The sequence below is a fragment of the Onychostoma macrolepis genome, chromosome 12 (assembly GCF_012432095.1).
Source record: "Onychostoma macrolepis isolate SWU-2019 chromosome 12, ASM1243209v1, whole genome shotgun sequence".
Lineage (NCBI taxonomy): Eukaryota > Metazoa > Chordata > Actinopteri > Cypriniformes > Cyprinidae > Onychostoma > Onychostoma macrolepis.
The window spans coordinates 15,134,452-15,157,436 of NC_081166.1; the positions used below are offsets into that span (position 1 = coordinate 15,134,452).

The 22,985-nt window shown below is 35.1% G+C and overlaps 1 protein-coding gene across 8 annotated transcripts in view; it reads right to left on the reverse strand.

The window, feature by feature from the left end:
- Positions 1–22,985, reverse strand: part of ablim2 (actin binding LIM protein family, member 2) — a 71,860-nt gene that overhangs the window by 20,585 nt on the left and 28,290 nt on the right. For all 8 annotated transcript variants that reach the window (XM_058793091.1, XM_058793094.1, XM_058793093.1 and 5 more), the window contains exons 3-7: positions 10,931–11,114; positions 5,526–5,638; positions 5,238–5,364; positions 4,894–4,987; positions 993–1,080 (exon numbers count right to left, since the gene is read on the reverse strand). In XM_058793091.1, the coding sequence (XP_058649074.1) occupies positions 993–1,080; positions 4,894–4,987; positions 5,238–5,364; positions 5,526–5,638; positions 10,931–11,114 (606 nt within the window). The remainder of the gene's footprint in view (positions 1–992; positions 1,081–4,893; positions 4,988–5,237; positions 5,365–5,525; positions 5,639–10,930; positions 11,115–22,985) is intronic.

Genomic DNA, 22,985 nt, shown 5'->3' on the forward strand with positions numbered 1-22,985 from the left:
ACCATTTTGAACATTAATAATAACAACTTAGCAGAATGATTTCTGAATGATCATGTGACACTGCAGGCTGCTGAAAATGGAGCTTTGCCATCACAGGAATACATTATATAAAATATTACTAAAATAGAAAACATTTTAAAATTGTTATATTTTTCACAGGGTTTTTTTTTATTTTTTGCTGTATTTTTATCAAATAAATGCAACCTTGGTGGCACTTCAAAAACATTTTACAAAAGATCAGTGGTGTAAATTTTTAAGTGGGGCTGAAATACTTTTTGTGCTCACTGTATCTTTAAACTGCCTCCGTTCTTAATTCAACAAACATATTTCACGTACTTCATCTCTCTGAGGAGTTAGCATGTTCATATATACCACCATATCAACTGGCATTCATAAACTAAGTAACACAATCATTCACCCTTTGAATGAGTCAGCAGTCTTTCATTTTATTCTAGCCAGATTGAAAAAAGGCTTCTAACTGATTCTGCTTTCTAAAAGCACATCTGACTATAAATCTTCTTTGACAAACTGTAGTGCAGTGAGTTTCTGTGGTAAATCACTGCACAGAGTTCAACAAGATACTGAAGTATTGCAACGTTTGAGGTGGGACACAAGAGAATAAATAAAACCATATTTATCTTATGATGTCAAATGTGTGTGTTTTTCTTTATAATTTAAGACACATCAACTATGGAATGTATTCAGGCTTTGGATGTGACTTTGCAGAGGAAAATGTTTCCTGTAGCATTCTCACACAAATCATCAAATTAAATTTATCCTCTCAACCATAACTTTTAAATCAATTATTTTTATATTGTTATACTTTTGTTGAATATAATATGTAAATAGTTGACACATTAATTGTCACGTTAAAATAATTTACTAATAAAATAGAAGCAATATTCATTGTATTGAAGTATTTGTTTTAATAAAACATCAGCAAATGTATGTATCTGAATCAAATCGTGTAAATTTGATGATGTTGAAATTACCTTGCAGGTACATCTCCTCCCCCTCCCCAAACATCTGCTCACAACGTGCACATCTGGCACATGCGGGATGATAGTGTTTTTCTCCAGCCTGCAGATAAACACAAAGCAGGACATATATCAGTCACTCACCACCACTGCAGAAATCCCTCAATGAATACATTTTATATACTCATATTGGGGGATTATTAAGACTGCATTTGTCTTAATTCTCGACAATGTAATTAATTGATTTATTCCTTAAATAATTCACTTTATTTGCAGTTCAAATGCTAATTTGATAGCGGTAGGCCGGGGAACACCATCTGCAGTAACTATGTCTGAACAGTAGAGGGACCACAGATGCAAATCTGCCACACTTCTTAATAGCCACACTTCATTTAAAAAATGTACCAAAAAAATCTGTATGTCAAATTCAGAATTTTTCCCCCCCTCTTTTGACCTTGGGATGAAATTTTACCCAAACAATTCATTGTGAGATTTACTCCTCATAATAAATGAGCATTTGTGACAAAATGCCATAAATAAATGGTATTGGTATATTTTATATACACGACCATTCAAAGGTTTGGGGTTTGGTAAGATTATTTTTTTACCAACGCCAAGAGTAAGTATCTTAGGCTCACCTTTAGAAAAATCATTCTAATATGTTGATTTGGTTATTAGGAAACATTTCCTATTGAAAACAGCTGTGCTGTTTATTATTTTAATGAAACAAATTTATATTATATATATATATATATATATATATATATATATATATATATATATATATATTATATAATTATATATTTTAATGGATTTTTTTATAGAAATTTCAAAAGAACAGCATTTTTTTTTAAATATAAGTCATGTTTTTACTGTCAACTTTAGATCAATTTAATGTGTCCTTCCTTCCTGAGTAAAAGTATTAATTTCTTAAAAAAAAAAAAAAAACATTTACTGATCCCAAACTTTTGTATGGTAGTGTATTATCACCAAAAGATTAAGAGATAAAGTCTTATCATTCTGTATCTTATTCTCTCTAACTCTATTAATTAATCTGGTTATCAATCATTTTATTGATTCTTAAGAGCTGTGTCAGGCTGTAATTTTGCACTACTTTCCAGGTTAGATTTAGTTCATAAGGTCAATAGCTCCGTCCACCCTGAAAGAGTACAGATTAGTGAAATCAATCTTTTATATTTTCCTGTCATCCATTAGATTCCAGTCATCCATTTTTCATCAACCTTCATTAAGTCCTAAAAGACTCATCTGTGATCAGAAATTTTTAGCATGCTGTGTCACACTCCTTTTAGTGTTCAGCACAGCTGTAGATTTAATTTCTCATGTATCAAAACATGCACTGGAAAATCTACTCAGCCCCTTCTCCCTCTCCATTCACTTCCAACAGTCTTGCCACTCAAAATGTCGTGATATTTCAGGCTCAGATACAATTCAATAAATGCTACAGAGTAAATAAGACCTGCAAATCATGCTCTGTTTGTGCTCTCTTTCTGTTACATGCTTTACAACAACAACAAATGGAACAAACTGTTTAAAAATCCCCTCAACTACACAATAAAATCCTTTACCTTTGATTACCTCAGTACCCCGATGCTGTCTAGGCTTGTGACCTGGCATTACTCCTGAAAGGTGGGCTAATTATTCTTGCTAACATTAGGATACCTGTATCAACTAGCCTTCAGTTCATGTAAAAAATGTTGCCGAGGGCAAAAAAAAGATGCCAAGATATTGTTTTGCATGACTTCATTTATTTTACATCTGCTCAAAGCACTTGGCATAGAAATTGAGTAGTTAAAACTACCATCCTAAACCATGATGTCATACAGTGACTCGTTCTAATTTTGGGGTACTGAGAGCAAGTGGCAGTGCCAATGGAACAGTCACTATAGCAACAGTGTCCCACTCCTGACACACACACACAGAGAGATACACTTATTTATAGAGCTTTAAAAGTACACAAAGCTGTAGATCTTTATGTATATGTGACAGATATGAAATGCACACCTAACTTAACAAGTATTTTTATAAGCAACATTTACTCATATGAGACCACTAATGGAAAACTTATACAAAGAACAACTACATCAATAGGGTGCTTGTTAGGGTGTAACAAAATAGCTGTTTAAAGAAAAATGAGGAAAAGTTTGCATGCAAGTACAAAAGAGAGTGAACAAACCAGAAAAAGTGAGAGGCAATATGAGGAGATATATTGTTCTATACTGTAATTAGGCTTCAGATGGGTTGTGAATTGACTGTCTGAGATTGTCTTTGTAAGCACCCACTCATCTTCTGCCCCCTCCAACATGACCACTGTGATTACAGAGTACCGGCCTGAAGCTCTCAGATGAGAATAAAAGTCTTTCACACACACTCAAAGCAAAGATATGATAAAACTTAACCAAGTCTTGCTATAAAGTCAACATGAAATGACATTAACAAGCCATTTTACTCAGTAATGTGACTTCTTTTAGAGTGAAACAGAATATTCGATGAGAAAAGCAAGACTTGATTGCATTGGGCATTGACTGCATCATGAAATGTGGCCAGAATTACAGTTTTGTGGCTTTACTTTTTCTGTCTGTTTACTTCGAGACATCTTGGTTTTTATGCTAGTGCACTCTTAAAAGTTGACAATTTTTTATTAGCAGAAATGCACAAGTTAAATTTGAAATCTGTCTCTTCTACACTGTAAAAAGTCATAAATTGACTTAACTTAAAAAAAAAATGAGGAAACCCGTTGCCTTAAAATTTTTAAGTAAATGATAATTAAAAAAATAAGTTAAGTGAATTATCAAGTTTGCTTAACTTTTTTTTTTTTATTATTATTTACTTAATTTTAAGGCAATGGGTTTCCTCATTTTTTTTTAAAGTTAAGTCAACTTATCACTTTTTACAGTGTAGGAAAATGGATCAAAATAATGATGACTCATCCTGCATTGCAGATTTTTGTCCAATCAAATGTTCTCTAGCGTGAGAATGTCCCTCCTCCTCATTCATGGCTGTCATGTAACTAAACCCTTGGCTATTAAAAAAAAAAAAAAAAAAGATGAACCCTTCAATATGTCCTGCACAAACTAGTGTTGTTACTATTAATGAAAAACATTTTCATTAATTTTGTGTTAATATTATGCCTAAAATGTGTTTAATGTCAATATTGATGAAATTTATATGGTCTTATATGAACAATATCGATCTTTAAATGCAAGATATTTAAAGTGTACCTAAAGTAAGCTTGCAATACTTCCAATTTAGCACAATGAAATATACTTCAGTATATCTTTAGTTGGACTTTAGCACTACTCCTGCACAATTAAAATGCAAAGTACAAATTTAGTTGTTCCAATTTATCAGTATTTTATAATTGTAATATTTTTAAGTACATAAATATGTAAATGTATTTATAGTATACAAAGCATTAAATAAATGCATTTCAAATACATTTTAGTATATTTATTTTTCACTAGGGCTGCCTTGTCAACTACCTGAAATAAATAAGTTTAGATTGAAGTACTAAAATCTTAAAACCTAAAATTGAAATAAAAATAAACTATAGCTATTAAACTAATTAAAATGACAAAAACACATAACAAAATTACCAAAACCTAAATGAAAATTAAAAACTAAAACATCTAACAAAATCTAATAATAAAAGCTCATTTAAAATATTAATGAATACTAAAATAGTATATAAATAACACTGGCCTAAACTTTCAATTTCAATCTTGAACTTTTTTTTTTTTTTTTTGGTCTTGAAAAAAGGCAATAGGGTTCATTTTGATTTCATGTGGACTTTAAGCAATGTTAGCAATATAATTAAGCCACCCATTCATCTACTTCAATCTATTAATGAATCCATTCATTAAAGGACCCCCGACAAATAGAAAAGATTTCTTCAAACCTCAAGTACTTTTCCAGTGATGTATTTCTTGCAGGTTTCACACTGGATGCCAAACATGGCGTGATAGTCTGCCTCGCAGTAGGGGATCCCGTCCCTGCAGAACATCAACACACATTACAGAAGATGTATTTCACTTGAACTCAAGGATGGTGACAGATCTCTGTTTGCTTTCTGGCCTTGAGAATCTCCTGTTCTTTCAAACTACAGCACATCAATAACGTTGACTCCTTCCAGAGGGTTCAGCAGGCTTGTGGATCACCTTATCATATTACTGCGATCGATAAAGCACACACAAGCACCCATCTACACATTCACACACAGAGAAGAGCAAGAGTGGGACTAACTTGCTGATATATTCTGCATTAAGCACTTTATTGCACACTTTGCACTTGAAGCAGCCAAGGTGCCAGTGCTTGTCCAACGCCACCAGAGACTGCTCATTTTTAAACTCCTTTCCACAGCCACAGCAATCTGCAGAGAGAGCGAGACAAAAGTGTAGTGTATTACTAATGAAATGGCAGGGAAAGCTGTCATTGCAGACATTTAGGAAATGAATGAGTGAGTGTGTGTGTAAGAGAAAGAGACCAACATAGAATGGAATAGATTGCAATGCAGAAACACAGAGTACTCACTGTGCACAGCCTGTGGGGATGCCGTGCTGTTGACTGGCACAGGCTGAGTGCATTTCTCACAAACGCACTCCTTCCCATTAAACGTCACGCGGCCCCCAGCTGGAAACGGCTGCCTGCCAGAAATACACACACACAGTCACCTCATCACTCACCAAAGTTATAAAGTCACTTTCACATGACGATGAACTTTAAACTAGTTTCTTAAACTATTTTCAATTAGGATCAGATGCAGGGACACAAAAACTCACAGAACGAAACATTTCAGCACATTCGCAGTTGGCAAACACTGCACGACAATTACTGCCTTGTTAATCTTTTAAATTAAATCTAAGCATAAGCAAAGGCAGATGCATTCTAAAAGGCACAGTTCACCCAAAATTTAATTTACATATACTAAAAAAGGGAAACTTTCTATTATTTACAAAAGGTGACATTTAGCATAAATTTAAAAGCAATGAGAATGTATGCTGTCAGTCTTTAAAATGACAAAAAAGCACCCTAAAATAAGCTAAAAGAGAGTCTTGTAAAGCTATAGCAGATCCAAGCTCCTCCTTAACATTCATACTCATTTGGATATTTGCATGAAACTGCCACTTCAAAACCAGTTGACACACATGACAACCAATGTTCTTTGGCATCATTGTGTGTCAGACCTGCTGTGTTTTTGCATGCATACTTATACTAAACATAAATGTAAATGAGAATTTTACATAAAAATTTTTTAAGTCTGACCTTCACGCACACAAAAAATCATTGCAGCATCAAATATAGCATTGCATACCTCTGAACTACTTTTTTAATGCTTTTTTTAGTATTGACTCCAAGATGCTTTAAGAAGCCTACCTGCAAAGCTACAGTACTTTTAAAAGTTTTAGCCACTTGTGTAAAAATGCTGTAAAATGAGGATTCTGTCAAAAATAATGTCATAAATAGCTTTTTTTTAATTAATTAACAAAATTAAATCAACATTTGGTGTGACCATTCTTTGCGTTTAAAGCAGCTTTTGCCCTCGGTGCACTTGCGCATAGTTTTTCAGGTAGCTTTGCAGGTAGGATTCTTGAAGCATCTTGAAGACGTTGCTACAGTTCTTCTGGATTTAGTCTGTCTCAGTTTGTTCTGTTAATTCGTGTCATTTCAGACAGACTGGATGAAGATGAGATCAGATCTCTGTGTAGAGCACTGGCTGTTGTCAGACTCCTTGTGTAAACAAATCTCACTGGATTATTACAGTTAATGGCAATATGAATGTTTGGAAATGTAAAGTGATATTTCCTACTGACACACTACAGCAAAAGATTCAAATAACTGACTTAAAAGCATTTTTAGCTGGAGAAATTACTACTGTTCTAATAATGTTGGCCACCACTGTATATTTTTTTAGTACTGTAACTTAATTCATCTGAGTTCATAAAAAATATTTTCTTGATATTAAATAAATATAAAATCTAAATACATGTAGGTTATGTAGTTTAAACTTTTTTTCTTAAAACAATTTTTTTTTTCAAATCCATAAATCAAATGAACTAACATTGTATTGCTTTTCAAATAAAGCAGCATCCAACATATATAGTCTTAGTATTAATACATTACTGGTTTTACAGTGTATGAAATTAAACATCTTGAATATTCTGCCTCACATCCACTTCTGCATTCCACAGAAGTTTTATGAAAATTAATCTTATATTATTACATTAAATCATTTTCTGGTGCTACAGCACAATGAACATGGCAGGCATAAGACCTCTTAGTTGAAGCAAGCCATTATAAGGCAGGCTTATGATGGCACATGTCCAATCATCTCTTTGGCTGATAGCTCAGTACGAGAGCTGATGATATAACAGTATGTTGATAATCAGCTCATGCTCTCATCACCCAATGGAAGAGTGGAAGTCCATGTCCAATTAACACACCATCGCCTGACTAGTGCTAGTGTATGTTATCCAAAATTCTGTGATGGATACCGGTTGTCTGTTTTTCTTGGTATAACAACGAATACTCTGTTCCTGTGATTGTTGGACCAGTTTAGTTTGTAAAAATGTCATCATCTAGTTCTGTAGACCTCTGTTCACACCCACTAGCCTGCCATTAAAGGTATAATAATAGCAGTAACAATAATTTCTTACTGGCAAATGTAGAAACACTATGTGTTGGAATAGGTTGGATAAAGTCATCCAGAGTAACTACAAATGAGATATTTATGAGGTGATTTAAGATCCAGTCGCACCCAAGATACCAATTGAGTACACCATGTCCACAGAAACATGGGCATCTCTATGGAAATGTAGGAGGGCCACGTTCTAAGCAACATGTCGCATGCACATACACATACACAACATCCATTCAGAGACTGAGGGACACCCTACACCACTCTGGAAATAAGTGGCCTGGGAGCAGAGCATACACTTAACATTCTAACTGAAAGCTGACGGGTCCCCTTTCCTTCCCCTCCCTGAGTAACAAGATTGCCTTCCCATAAAATTCACTCACACACACACACACAGTCAGCGGCAGAACATTTCGAAATAAAACACCACAAATGGCAGCTACACGAGCTAGCATGAATGCACACACGGAAACACAATAAGTACATTTAGTTTGAATCACCATGAGATACAAATGGAATTTGTGCATCCAGGGCAAAACCCTGCATGCAGGAAGTGCTGAATCTAATAAAGATGCATTTCACACAGCATTTGTCTTTACTTTTTCTTTTTTTCACTTGCCAATACAACAGCAGTTTTTGACATTACACTGACACTTACTAAGCCTATTCTTTTTTCTTTCATGTGTAAAGGTATGAAAAAAAATCATTCCTTGCATTTAGCAAACCATATTAGAGTTTTGTATTTATAATAATAAATATAAACTTTATATACTATTATACTATGACTTGTGTTATAATAATAATAATTTCATAATAAAAATAAAAATAATTTAATAATAATAATAATAATATAAATACACTGAACAAAATTATAAACGCAACACTTTTGTTTTTGCCCCCATTTTTCACGAGCTGAACTCAAAGATCAAAGACAAAGACCTTTTCTATGTACACAAAATGCCTATTTCTCTCAAATATTGTTCACAAATCTGTCTAAATCTGTGTTAGTGAGCACTTCTCCTTTGCCGAGATATTCCATCCACCTCACAGGTGTGGCATATCAAGATGCTGATTAGACAGCATGATTATTGCACAGGTGTGCCTTAGGCTGGCCACTAGGGCTGCAACTAACGATTATTTTAATAATCGATTAATCTGTCGATTATTTTTCGATTAATCGATGAATCGGATTTTTAAAAAAGAAAAAGAAAAGCATTCATTTCCAACCCTTTATTCAAAAACAGAACTAAAATCTTTAGAAAGTGCACAAACATGTTGCTCCTTGAACATCCCTGAGCTGTTATAATAATAATAAAAATAAAATAAAATGGACTAACACAAAAACATACACATGTATGCTTTACATCTGCCAAATATATAGACTTTTGGGGTGCAAAAATTAAATAATTTAACAACACTGCGTCGTTAGCGTTGGTATTGTATCAGACACTTGCACTTAACATTATATGAAAATCAAGCTCAAATGGAGTTAATAATGTTTTTGACCAGAGAATGACGGAGATGGAGTGTTTTGTCTGTCATTAGAACGGCTGTAACTGTTATCTGAAGCAGCAAGTGCATTATGCTTTCATCAACTTTACAGGTTATATAACTTTGATTGTAGCTATATGGGCGCTTAGTTTTTCTTGTTGTTTAATACACTTGGCCAAAATCTCAAATTAAGCGCTTATGCACATAATGCACAGGATATTTAAAACGATATAGACAGCAAATAACTAATTCTTCTCCACTCTTCAAACACACAAAACATTATCCTTTACTGACATAGTGTTTGAGTAAAGAAAACGCTGTACTATTCAAACACCAATTATTTATTCACCCTTGCATTGCGAAAAGCAGAGATCTCATCTTCTCCAGGCTGTGCGCGCGTCAATCTGAACGGAGGCGGGTGAAGTTACGAGGTCTCGCTGAGAGCTCGATGATCCAATGGCGTTACGAAGTTTTACTGACAAGTTATTTTAATGCTTATCATTGGTTTACTATTTTTAAAACTCTCTGATTTAAAATAATAAAAACGAATTATAAGCGACTCAAGTTTGGATAATTTTTCACAGCACCTGACTGGGCTAGGGTATGGCAACTGCCATACTCTGCCATACGCAAACGCCGCCCCTGCTCCCACACCTTGGATGACTTGGGTCGCACGGATTTCTCTGCCTCCGCCATGTATCTTTCCTCTACCTCCGCTTTTTTTTTTTTTTTTTTTTTTTACTTTTTTTTTTTTTTATGAGGCGCCAAACTCTGCTACCATCCGTGCGCGAGAGAGACCGAGTGTGTTCACTCCGCTCCACGCTCAACTAAAGTTTTTTTTTTTTTTTTAATAATCAAACGTCTCCGCGTCGCGCGACACAACGAATCGATTATGAAATTCGTTGCCAACGCTTTTAGTAATCGATTTTTATCGATTTAATCGATTCGTTGTTGCAGCCCTACTGGCCACAATAGATTTAGACAGATTTGTGAACAATATTTGAGAGAAATAGGCCTTTTGTGTATATAGAAAAAGTCTTAGATCTTTGAGTTCAGCTCGTGAAAAATGGGGGAAAAAACAAAAGTGTTGCGTTTATAATTTTGTTCAGTGTATGTATTAGTACATTTCTACATGCAGTGTGCAAGTAATTTTTGTCCACATTATATTACATAATATAATATAACTGAAAGAAATTAATAGAAAGCAAACACTTAATGTCTGAAGAAGGAGAAGATTAAAAATGAATTATAAAAAAATTATTATTATTAAGACATTAAGTGTGTAAATTATTACTGATAAAACTGATATTGATAAGTCATAAAGGTAATTTTTTTTATGTATGGTTTGTTAGGATAGGACAATATTTGGCCAAGATACAACTATTTGAAAATCCTGAACCTGAGGATGCAAAAAAATCTAAATATTGAGAAAATGGCCTTTAAAGTTGTCCAAATGAAGTTATTAGCAATGGATATTATTAATCAAAAATTAAGTTTTGATATATTTACGATAGGAAATTTACAAAATATCATGGAACATGATGTTTACTTAATATCCTAATGATTTTTGGCATAAAAGAAAAATCAATAATTTTCACCCATACAATGTATTGTTGGCTATTGCTACAAATATACCTGTGCTATTTATGACTGGTTTTGTGGTCCAGGGTCACATATGTGATTAACATTTTGAATTTGGTTACTGCTGCTGTACCTTATCCAAATGAAAATGTTCAACTGAAAACGTAAAGCTAAAACTGTTAAAGTACCAAAGTGAATGTATGTTAGTGTGTTTGACTGTGTGTCTTACTTGCAGATAGCACAGACAAAGCAACGCGGATGGTATGTCTTGCCCAGGGCGGACACAACTTCCCCTTCAATGAACTCTTCACAACTGAAGCAGCGGGTGCCATAGAGTCGCTGATAATCCAGAGTGCAGATAAACTCGCCCTGACGCACAAAAAAGCCTCCCTGAGCCAAATCACATCCACAAACTGCAGGAAAAAAAGAGAGAGACAGTTAATGCTACAATGTGTTCATCTTTAAATGATAACATAAAATTCCCAGAATGCAATCTGTCATTCAAAGTCGTCACTTGAATGTGTGCAAAACCGGAAAAGTTTATTCTGGTGAGGATATACGGAGCAGAAACCTGTTGGTGCTTCCATTTACAATCACTAATAGTCGGTGCTCTAATAAACAAATATCTAATATACAATATTAATGGATATACGGACCTAATCTAATATACAGACTTCATAGATTCACAGCTCATAAAAGTCATGTATGGATCTGACTGTGGCAAACATGACCAATGAAATCTTTAGAATTTCAGATAGGGCGGAGTTTGTGGCAGTGTTAATTTCGCTGATGAATAATTTTCGTCAACAAAATGTTTTCACCAATGAAAAAGAGATAATGAAATAAAAGCTCATTTTGAATGACAAAACTATCACGAAAATCTATTGACACTTTTGTCAAAGAATAAAAACGAGATGAAAATGTTTGGAAGGGCAAATTTTGGAAGAGATCCAGTCAAATGTCTATGACTAAAGTCAAAAGTCTATGATTAAAACTGAATCAAAATTTGCTGTCAAAAGTAACACTGGTTTGTGCTTAATGGGTCTGAGGAATAAATATGCATATTACCCATAATGACATAATGACTACCCAAATCACATGTTTGGGTGTGTGTCCAGTTGTTTATGTGAGCAGAGTAATTGGGGTGTTTCTAATCAGCACACCATGACATGATCCAGGCACATGGAGACTGGAGACCGGGCAGGTGCATGAGTGGACAGGACAAAACAAAATGAAACACAACCTTCCTCTAATTTTCCCCTCTCCCTCATAGACTCCCTCCATCTCTCCCCACTCTCTCTTTCCTTTTCTCACAGTCCTTTTTCCACTAAAACAGGAACCACATCAGGAACATAATACACACAGATACACTCCGATGACATCATTCTCAGGGCCGATCCATTTTCCACCTCCTCTGAAGTAAATGATAACTGTGGAATTTCCTTCTCTCCCATGGCTTTTCTTTCTGAGATATCTCATTCTGAATAACAGACAAAAACACTCACACACAGCTGCACCTTCAGCTCTTATTTGTCTGCTTTTATAATTTTAACGGTAAAACACTCTAAAAATGTTACGGTAAGAAAAACTGTTAATTGATTAACATTAAGCTTCCCTACTATATACCATAAAAAAACAATGTAACACATCTAATGTCATTTTACCGTAAAATACTGTTTTTAGAAGCAAATAAGAACATGTCATTTTATACTTTACAGTGAAAAACAGTAAATTGACATTCCCAGAATTTCCTGTTTAACACTTCTCATTTTATGGTTTTTCATTTAAACAATTGTTGTTTTTTCCTTTTACAGTTATGCATCTTTGGGCAGTATGTTACATTTTATGTTGTTAACATTTATTGTATTATTTAGTGTCATGTTCGTTACCATGATTTTTTATTTGTGTGTACCTTCTATATATTAGTTTTTTTTTGTTTTGTTTTTTGCAAATTTGCTACTGTAATTTTTACAATTCTAGCAACCACAGCTGAAGGTTTTTAACATGTTTAACAAACAAATACAAAACAAAATTTGCCCTTTAAAATCCAAATATAAACATCTTTTTTGTCAGTACAGAAGGAAACACTATTCAAATTCAAAATCAAATCTGGACTATGCTGTCCATATTCAATTTATTGCTTTTTATTCTTACCGCAAGTCAGCAATTGCCTCATTTTGACTGTTTGTTTTTAGTGAATAACAGGAGAAACATTTGAGAATACGTTAGCAGTAAAATTGTTACAATCCCAGTAAATTATAGTATGCAACCTATTCTCTCCAAGTGCCTGACAGTTATCCACCTGCCTCTGTAAGATCCTATCTTGAATGACCTCACTTTGCTGTTACATAATAAGCTTTAGCACTCAGAAAACAGGCTCTCTCTCTTGTTCTTTCACACACACCCAAATGCACACTTATACTAATACGTGTACTAATTCCCGTGCTAACACAACACAATGCATTCTAGTAATGTTCCTCTCGTAGTAAAAATCCAAACAATAACACAGGAATGTTGCTCAGGAAATGGCAGAGATATTTTCCACAGATGCTGAAGAATGATTGGTTGGCGACTGTGATGTGGAAGGTTAGCTAGGTTATAGGCATATGCGGTGTGACAATGTGAATTCTGTTCCAAATGAATTAAAACTTCCTCCTAAAAGCACAAACTGTCTTAAAGAGAACATGTAAGGTAAGAGAGCAGCACACACCCAGAGCAAGACTGAAAACAACATTGAACTTCTTATTTCATCAAGCAAAATAGATTTTTAATAGAAGCCACGGATGCTTTATTTACATGAATTTGACCAATGATAGACATGCATCTTACTTTGGCAATTTTTTATATTATCCTAGTCAATTTCATAAGATACTTCTAAAAAAAAATTAAACACAGTTTTTTTTTTTGTGTGCAGTGAAATTTGAACCTAATATATAAATGTTCATATACAGTACAAAGATATACTTATATTTTGTGAAAAAAAAAAACAATAAGTGTAATATATAAGGACACCATGCTTCAAAATTAAATAACTACTGTATAAATAATTAAAATAAGCCAAATATAGTCAATTATAAAAAAGAAGAACTATTATCTATTAAAATATGAGGTCCCACTTTATATTAGGTGGCCTTAACTACTATGTACTTACATTTAAATTAATAATTTGATACAATGCACTTATTGTGTACATACATGTTTTTACATTGTACTTATATTTTTAAAAATACCTATATGTAATTACATCTGTAATTAATTTCTGTAATTAAATTTATAATTACACTGTTGACCCATCCCTTACACCTTAACCCACCCTTAAACCTACCAATACCATCAAATCTGTCCCTAACCTACCCGTATCCCACCTTAATACCAGCAAAAGTGTTTTGCAATACAATATGAGCACAATAAGTACATTGTACTTATTTTTGGATGCAAGTACATAGTAGTTAAGGCCACCTAATATAAAGTGTGACCAAATATGATATATACTGTAGAATATTTTCTTCATATTAAGATGACAGTTGACATCTTTTACTCTTGTTTGCATAAAATTCCTAAAAAAATGTTTCTTTCAGTTACTAATCGGGCTGTCAATAGAGTAAAATAGTTGTGATTGATCTCATGATTTATTACCAATGTTTAGAAAGGAGAATGAAGTTATAATATCAAATGCCTGCTAAATTATTACATTAAACATTTATTATCTCCAAGTGCCTGACAGTTATCCACCTGCCTCTGTAAGATCCTATCTTGAATGACCTCACTTTGCTGTTACATAATAAGCTTTAGCACTCAGAAAACAGGCTCTCTCTCTTGTTCTTTCACACACACCCAAATGCACACTTATACTAATACGTGTACTAATTCCCGTGCTAACACAACACAATGCATTCTAGTAATGTTCCTCTCGTAGTAAAAATCCAAACAATAACACAGGAATGTTGCTCAGGAAATGGCAGAGATATTTTCCACAGATGCTGAAGAATGATTGGTTGGCGACTGTGATGTGGAAGGTTAGCTAGGTTATAGGCATATGCGGTGTGACAATGTGTGAATTCTGTTCCAAATGAATTAAAACTTCCTCCTAAAAGCACAAACTGTCTTAAAGAGAACATGTAAGGTAAGAGAGCAGCACACACCCAGAGCAAGACTGAAAACAACATTGAACTTCTTATTTCATCAAGCAAAATAGATTTTTAATAGAAGCCACGGATGCTTTATTTACATGAATTTGACCAATGATAGACATGCATCTTACTTTGGCAATTTTTTATATTATCCTAGTCAATTTCATAAGATACTTCTAAAAAAATTAAACACTGTTTTTTTTTTGTGTGCAGTGAAATTTGAACCTAATATATAAATGTTCATATACAGTACAAAGATATACTTATATTTTGTGAAAAAAACAATAAGTGTAATATATAAGGACACCATGCTTCAAAATTAAATAACTACTGTATAAATAATTAAAATAAGCCAAATATAGTCAATTATAAAAAGAAGAACTATTATCTATTAAAATATGAGGTCCCACTTTATATTAGGTGGCCTTAACTACTATGTACTTACATTTAAATTAATAATTTGATACAATGCACTTATTGTGTACATACATGTTTTTACATTGTACTTATATTTTTAAAATACCTATATGTAATTACATCTGTAATTAATTTCTGTAATTAAATGTATAATTACACTGTTGACCCATCCCTTACACCTTAACCCACCCTTAAACCTACCAATACCATCAAATCTGTCCCTAACCTACCCGTATCCCACCTTAATACCAGCAAAAGTGTTTTGCAATACAATATGAGCACAATAAGTACATTGTACTTATTTTTGGATGCAAGTACATAGTAGTTAAGGCCACCTAATATAAAGTGTGACCAAATATGATATATACTGTAGAATATTTTCTTCATATTAAGATGACAGTTGACATCTTTTACTCTTGTTTGCATAAAAATTCCTAAAAAAAAATGTTTCTTTCAGTTACTAATCGGGCTGTCAATAGAGTAAAATAGTTGTGATTGATCTCATGATTTATTACCAATGTTTAGAAAGGAGAATGAAGTTATAATATCAAATGCCTGCTAAATTATTACATTAAACATTTATTATCTTAATTCATTGACTTTGACCAATACTTGTCAGTAAAAGTTTTTGTGGACCCCTCAGCATCCCATTGCAGCCCAGCCCCTGGACCCCAGTTTGAAAACCACTGCTCTAAGCATATTTTGCCCATCAAGTACTGAAGAATGTAACCCAAACCCTGCAATGATAAGAAGTCCTCAACACTGGGCACCACAGGGTGTGTCTTTCACCCTGTCTGGTATATTTAGCTCAGTTGCAGACAGAAAACAACACCTGAATAAGAGCAGCATGGAATGTCTGTGAGCAATGCTGCTCTCATGATCACACACATGAGTAGTCTCCACTCAGCTATAAGTTATAAGTTATAATGTTAGTTATTATTTTGAAATCTAGAGGATGTTTTCATCCAAAACAGCAAATACCAGAACAATTCCAGGAACAGCCCTCCCTGGGGTTAAGTGCTCCAGATGGACACCCCATCAGCACCTTGGGAATGAACACTTTGGGTGCTTATAGAAACAGAAAAGAGCAGATAAATTAGAAAACATGGAGAGAAGAGAAAAAAAAAAAACCCAGCACAGCTAAGGAGGTTATGCAAGCGGCACTAAAAAGAGGATGGGTTGGGCTAGGAGAAATGGAAAATGGAAAAATGATGGTGGAGGAAGATAAGCAGACTATAGAATAGGGAAGGTGTGCAAACAAGAAAAAATTGGGAGGGTGAACTGAGTAAGTCAACATGGAAACTTGATCTTAATATTGGACTCGAAATAAAATCTCTGGATCGCCATTCTTGACATGTCTGATTCTCTGAAATCTAAACTTTGCAATGGAACAAGAGCAAGTAAACAAGATTATAAAAAACGTGTTGGCGGGTGAAAGCAATTCCTTTACACATTACTCACCTGAGGCACTCTAAATCTAAGGGATACCTTTTGGAACAATCTCGGAAGCTATCGGTGAAAGGTCAATGAAGCTGCAGGATTAAATCCCTTTCCTCAAAGCCAAAGAATTGCGAAAGCTAGCACCAGTGACATGTAATTGGCAGGACTCACATCAACAGAGGGAAGCGTTTTATTCCTGTAGGGTAATATAACCCCTCTACACACTGTCTAAGCCAACACTAGCTAGCACTAGAGTTCCAACTGAATTCTCTGGCAATCTAAAATGGCGCTAGAGTGCATGCTTTCAGGGAGTTGGCTGCCTGGAGAGGGTCTGCTGTTCCTCTACATGAGAGGGGTTGCAATTTCACATTATGAGATCAAACTTTAAGCAACAATCCAGCAGACAGGCTACTAATGTCACATCTACCTTAGAATAAAATAGAACAAAAGTTGAACATCTCATGGAATGTCTCTACAGAGACCTCAATAAGACATCACATAGATAGCAGCAGCTTCAACAAAGCAAAAACTCACATTGCCTCACATCTATAATATAAGATGACCACCAACAGGGGTGGAGGTGAAGACCACTCAGGATCAGGAGACCACCACAGCCAAAAGCTGGCTTAGATGGCGACCACAGCAGAACAGAAGACCACCATGACTGAGCCGGAGAACACCAGGGGTTACGGGAGGAGGAAGAGACCTAGGCTGTGCCAACTGAGCAGGGGATATCCAGGATTGAACAGAAGACCTCTGGGGATCTGCAGTCCATGGCAGAGTATGGCACCATGGCAGAGTGGAAGACCACCACAGAGCAGAGACAAGGAACCAAACAAACCCAGGGGTAGCCTCCATGGCTGTAACAGACCAGGCATAGATGGCCTCTGTGGTCATAACAGAATGGGAAGGTAACACAAGGAGTTCAGCGATGGCACTCCTAGCCATTATAGAGTGAGCAGGTAACTCAAGAAGTTCAGGAATGGTCCACCTGGCAGTAAAGGGGTAGTCGGAGGAGTCAGAGACAGCTCTTCTGGCCATGAGGGTAAACTTTGAGGGGTTAGGAATGGCCCTCCTGGCTGTGAAGGGAAACTCTGAGGAATCAGGGACGGTCCTCCTGGCCATAATGGGGGAACTCTGAGGAGTCAGGGGCAGCACCTCTGGAGAAGCCACAGCAGACGCCACTGGCTCTGGGGATGTCACGGACGTCACCACCACTGGGGCAGTCAGGGAAGTGTGTGTGGTCCAGATACACAAAATGGCAATAGCTTTTACAGGAAGTGTTGATGACAAGGAAAGGACCTTCGGGACCACTTGGAACCACTGGGCTATGGAGACTACCGGACATGTGACCACAGAGCTAAGGAGAACTGAGAACATTGGACTTCGGACCTCCAAGCTAGAGAGCACTGGCACCACAGGATCAGGGAGTATTGTGACCACCAGACTAGGAAGGACTAAGGGGTCACCGAATTTGGCACCACCAGACTGAAGAGTGCTGAGACCACCAGACTTGGGACCACTAGACTCTGGACCAAATCGTAGCCCACGGTGTAGGGGGAGGAACTCAACAGTAATGCATAATCGAAGTACTGTTAATGTTGCATATACCTCCAGGCAAATATGATTTAATGGGCTAATTTTGGACAAAATGGTCGGGTGCAGATGACTAATTAGAAAATAAGACAAAATACAAAGTACTTAGAAAGCATGAGAGTGTACTCTCTTTAAGGTCAATAAAGGCATTAAGTACAGCTACTGCCATTGGATTAGACAGTCTGCTAATGGACTATGGGCGGTACTTTTGAGGTTGAGACTACCTCATCATAAACACAGTATCACAATATTGCATCCAGCAGATTATGCAGAAAACAACACTATTAGGTATCAACACACCTTTGGCAATGAACCTCGCATCAATGACCTGATAAACAGAAGAACTCCTGCATCATCACCTTCATTTGGCAGAGGATCACAAGCTCCAGCTGTGACATTCACCTTGAGAATCCTGAGCGTTCACTGCACTACAGCACAGTGTTCTGTTCTACATGATGCTGAGTGTCGCTAATGACCTGCAATTAATCGATAACTAACACATGAGAGCAAATTAGTGTGCACTAGTATAATGAAGAAGGCATGGACATGTAACTACATGAAGCTGACACAGCAGGGAAATGGAATATGATAAGAAAACACATCTCTGAACAAGTACATACTGTAGACACCGCACATAAAAGGCCTGGGCTACTAGCCAGACAGAACTAGTGCACTGAATAGATACATAGCCTACACAACAGCAAAAAATATATACACATACATACATATAGACAAAATAGATTAGGCTGACCACTCATCCAATAGAGCAAAGCGAAATGTGTTTAATTATGATCAAATATGGTTCATTATCCATTTTTAGCTATTACGACAATTAAACACCAATTAAGTATCAACATTTTTTTTTTAACACCGATCCAAAACTAAACACTTCATTTGACTTTTGTCAAACGAAGAAAGGGATTATACAGTATTTGTTGTTGTATTGTTGTGATGTTGTTTGCAAAATGGCACCTTTTCCATATTGCATATTACTATAAATACAGTTGTATCCCTTTAAACTTCATATTATCTTTTCATCTGAGGTCCAGTGAGTGTATAACGACTATATACAGTAAGTGGGTTAGTGGTATTAGTGTTTTTGTGATACATAGAATGGGCACTCCTGCAAGCCTTGAAAAGAGATCGCAAAAACAGAAACAAAATACCCACACCGTTTTTACCATATTGTCTGATGTGAAATGACATAACATGGATTGGCTTTAAATTACTGGAATGACCTATAATGTTAGACAACAATACTGTAATACCAGGATTTTTTTAAATGTTTTTGAAAAACGTCTCAGTATAAACATTAATATAATGAAATATTATTACATATATTTTTCTATTTTAATATATTTTAAAGTGTAATTTAGTCATGTGAATACACAGCTGTATATAAGGTAACACTTTAGTACAGGGACCAATTTTCCTATTGTTAGCATATTGGCTGTTTATTAGTTCATACAAAGTACATATTCTGCATGACCATATTATAAGCAGCAAATTAGGCGTTTGAGGCTAAACTTGTAGTTAATGGTTTGTGAATAACGAGAATAGGACCTTAAAATAAAGTGTGACCATATACTACACACTAAACCAAATCCAGCTTTAACCATCAAGAGAATTGTTTTTGTTTTATTTGATTTATTTATGAATCATTTATGAGGTTTTGTCAGATTGAGCTAATTTCTGTGAACAACTCTGACCTCCAAACTATGGTACAACCATGTAAACTCCCAAACAGACACACACATAATCACACAACCAGAGCACAATATACTTAATTAAATGTGTGCTACTGTATACAGCATGCAGTTTTATTTACAGATGAGCCAGCATCTGTAAATGAGCAGCAAAAGTTGCATCCTGCCTATTTGCTAGAGATATTCAATGATATTTGAGTGAATCTTAGCTGATCATAATCCAATGTGACAGATAGCATTACAGAATAATGTGTTTCTAAATCCAGTGAAAATGTCAGAGAATGGGGGAAATCAATATTTGTCATTTCACAGCATCCATGGTTTCAATGCACCACTGTTGAGTTATTACTGCTAAATTATGAATAGAAAGCCTCTGCGGTTAAATGTCCCTGATGAGCGCTACTAAAGGAGCTAAATAAAGTGTGTCATTTATTAATTCTGCTGAATCCTTCTGGATCTGTGGAGTTGTTATTAATTCTGCTGAATCCTTCCGGATCTGTGGAGTTGTCAGTGGCAGTGAGAAACAGTTTGAAATTAGAAACTTGACATAGCCTTGAGCACACAAACATTGAGCTCTGTCCTTAAGAGGGAAACAATTTAATTTTGTGTGTTAAATCAAACTGACATGATTTAATTTAACTGGGAAATATGTACTTGGAGGCTTCAATGAAAAACTACTGAAACAACGCTGAAATGACAACTAAACAAATCAAATATTCAAGATAAAACAGAAGCCATATTATAGACAACATTATGACATATCCCATCTGTAAATATGAATTCTACATTACTGTATTAAAAAAACATCCCTATAGAACACAGAAAATTACATTAATCAATATATTTTTGAATTACAAAGCCAGTAACGTTATCATGTAAATCTCCACGCATAACAGTTACAAGTAGGAATGTAACGATTAACCGCGAGCCGGTTGAAGATCGATTCAATCGATGTGACGATTCAAATCGGTTGAAATGCTAAACAAATCGCGATTCAATTAGGGGTAGGAGTTTATATGAATGTATGTCTGAGGGGAACTTACTGTCTTTAGAAAAGTTTTGATGGTATTTTTTCTTTACACCTTGCCTCTGTATAATGCATATTAATGTTCATAAGTGCAGCGCTGCTTTCTTTACAGCGGAAACAAAGGAAACGCTTTAAGCGCCACCTGCTGGCAGAGAGTGAATCTGCGTCTCATTCAGCTCGTCTGCTGTTTTGGTTTCATGCAGATATTTTTTATGTATAGTTTCACAAAACTGAAGTCAAACCATTCTGTTTTTGCTTCAAATTTCGAAATTATACAATCTAATTTAGACTAAAAACTGCTCATGTTACATGTATGCAGCATCTTTGTTTGGATCATGATTAAAATTCAGTGGTCTAATTTTAAATGGAAAGAGCACAGACAAAGCCTTATTTTGTTTATATAAAGAAATTTCTTTTATTTGTGTTACTTATTTATTTGATTTGGGGCTTGTTTTAAAATTTCAATTTAGTTTTGTTATTTAAATTTACATTATATTTACATTTTGTTATTTAGCAGACGCTTTTATCCAAAGTGACTTACAAATGAGGACAATAGAAGCAATCAAAACCAACAGAAGAGCAATAATATGCAAGTGCTATATTAGTATATTATTATAGTGTTATATTTCAATTTTCACAAAGAAACGTGCAGCATTTTGTCCAAGCAATAATAAAAGGACACATTTAATTTATAATTTGTCTTAAATCTAATTTTGTTAAAAAATAAACCGTGAATCGAATCTAATTGTGAGTTGAGTGAATCGTTACATCCCTACATACAAGTGTGCATACGTACAGGCCTACAGAAAGCATATCACTTGCCAAACACACACTTATAAATATATGAGGCTCTTCATGTTTCAGATGTTGAACTCCGGAGCTGTCAGGACAGAGAAGAGAGAAGTGTCACAGGCTGCCTCAAAAAGAAGGAAAGAAGGCAGAAAAAATGATTTTTTTTTTCGGTTCGGGAAATCAGACATTCTAAGAATTCAAATCAAATCATTTCAACATTTTCTCAAGATGAGGTATCAAGATTCAAGACTTTACTCTGGTGTGTGTGTGTGTTTGTGTGTGTATGTATGTATGTGTGGATAGTGTGTATCTGTGTGTTGATAAAAAAAAATCACTAGGGGATTCAGGCAAACAAAAGGCAGCTGTATTAGGGTGTTTTCAGTAGGGTGTAGGTCACACATTTTTGCAGAAGTAAACACACACACAGAACATGTATATTTTAGAAGATCTTTGAATGGTTGATATTTGATAATGCTTTATTAATATTGAGTTAGAGCATGTTTTGAACAGATATCCCTCTCCAGTTACATTACAATTACTCCAATTTACATAAAACTATACACTAAGGGTATGTTTATGTCCATAATGCTATACATTAAAAATATGTTCCTTTCTACTTAAACCTGCTGAGAAAAGCTGCATGTACATATATATTTTGTTATGCATATGCGCATTTTGATTGAATAATATATTTGAGCTCACATGTTTGGAACGAGCATTGGGCGTGCTCAGTCCAGCCTTTATGGAGCAATGAAATCCCCACTGTGCAGAATAGAATTGCCATGTTGTCATGGTGTGCATGAAACAAATACAGGCAGTTATACGATAAGTGAATTCCCCCACGTGTCTCTGTCCTTCTCCAGACCTCCATACGAAGGCTCCAAAACATCTTAGAATGAAGCAATATCATCTGGTTTGTTTGATGTTTTACATAACAAATGAGTTGAAGGTGGTGTGACAGCATACTGAGTGCTGGAAAGACACACGCTCAAACACACTTCCTGTAAAAACAACACCCGCCCACATAACCAGTGTTCCTAGAATGACTCCTATAAAAGAAAAAGCAATGAGGCACTGTATTTGTAATTGTTGAAGCTGAAGAAATCATGTGTGATTAAGAATGTAAGTGCAAATTTTAAACAATTAAAGGCTTAGCAATTAAAATACTGATATTCC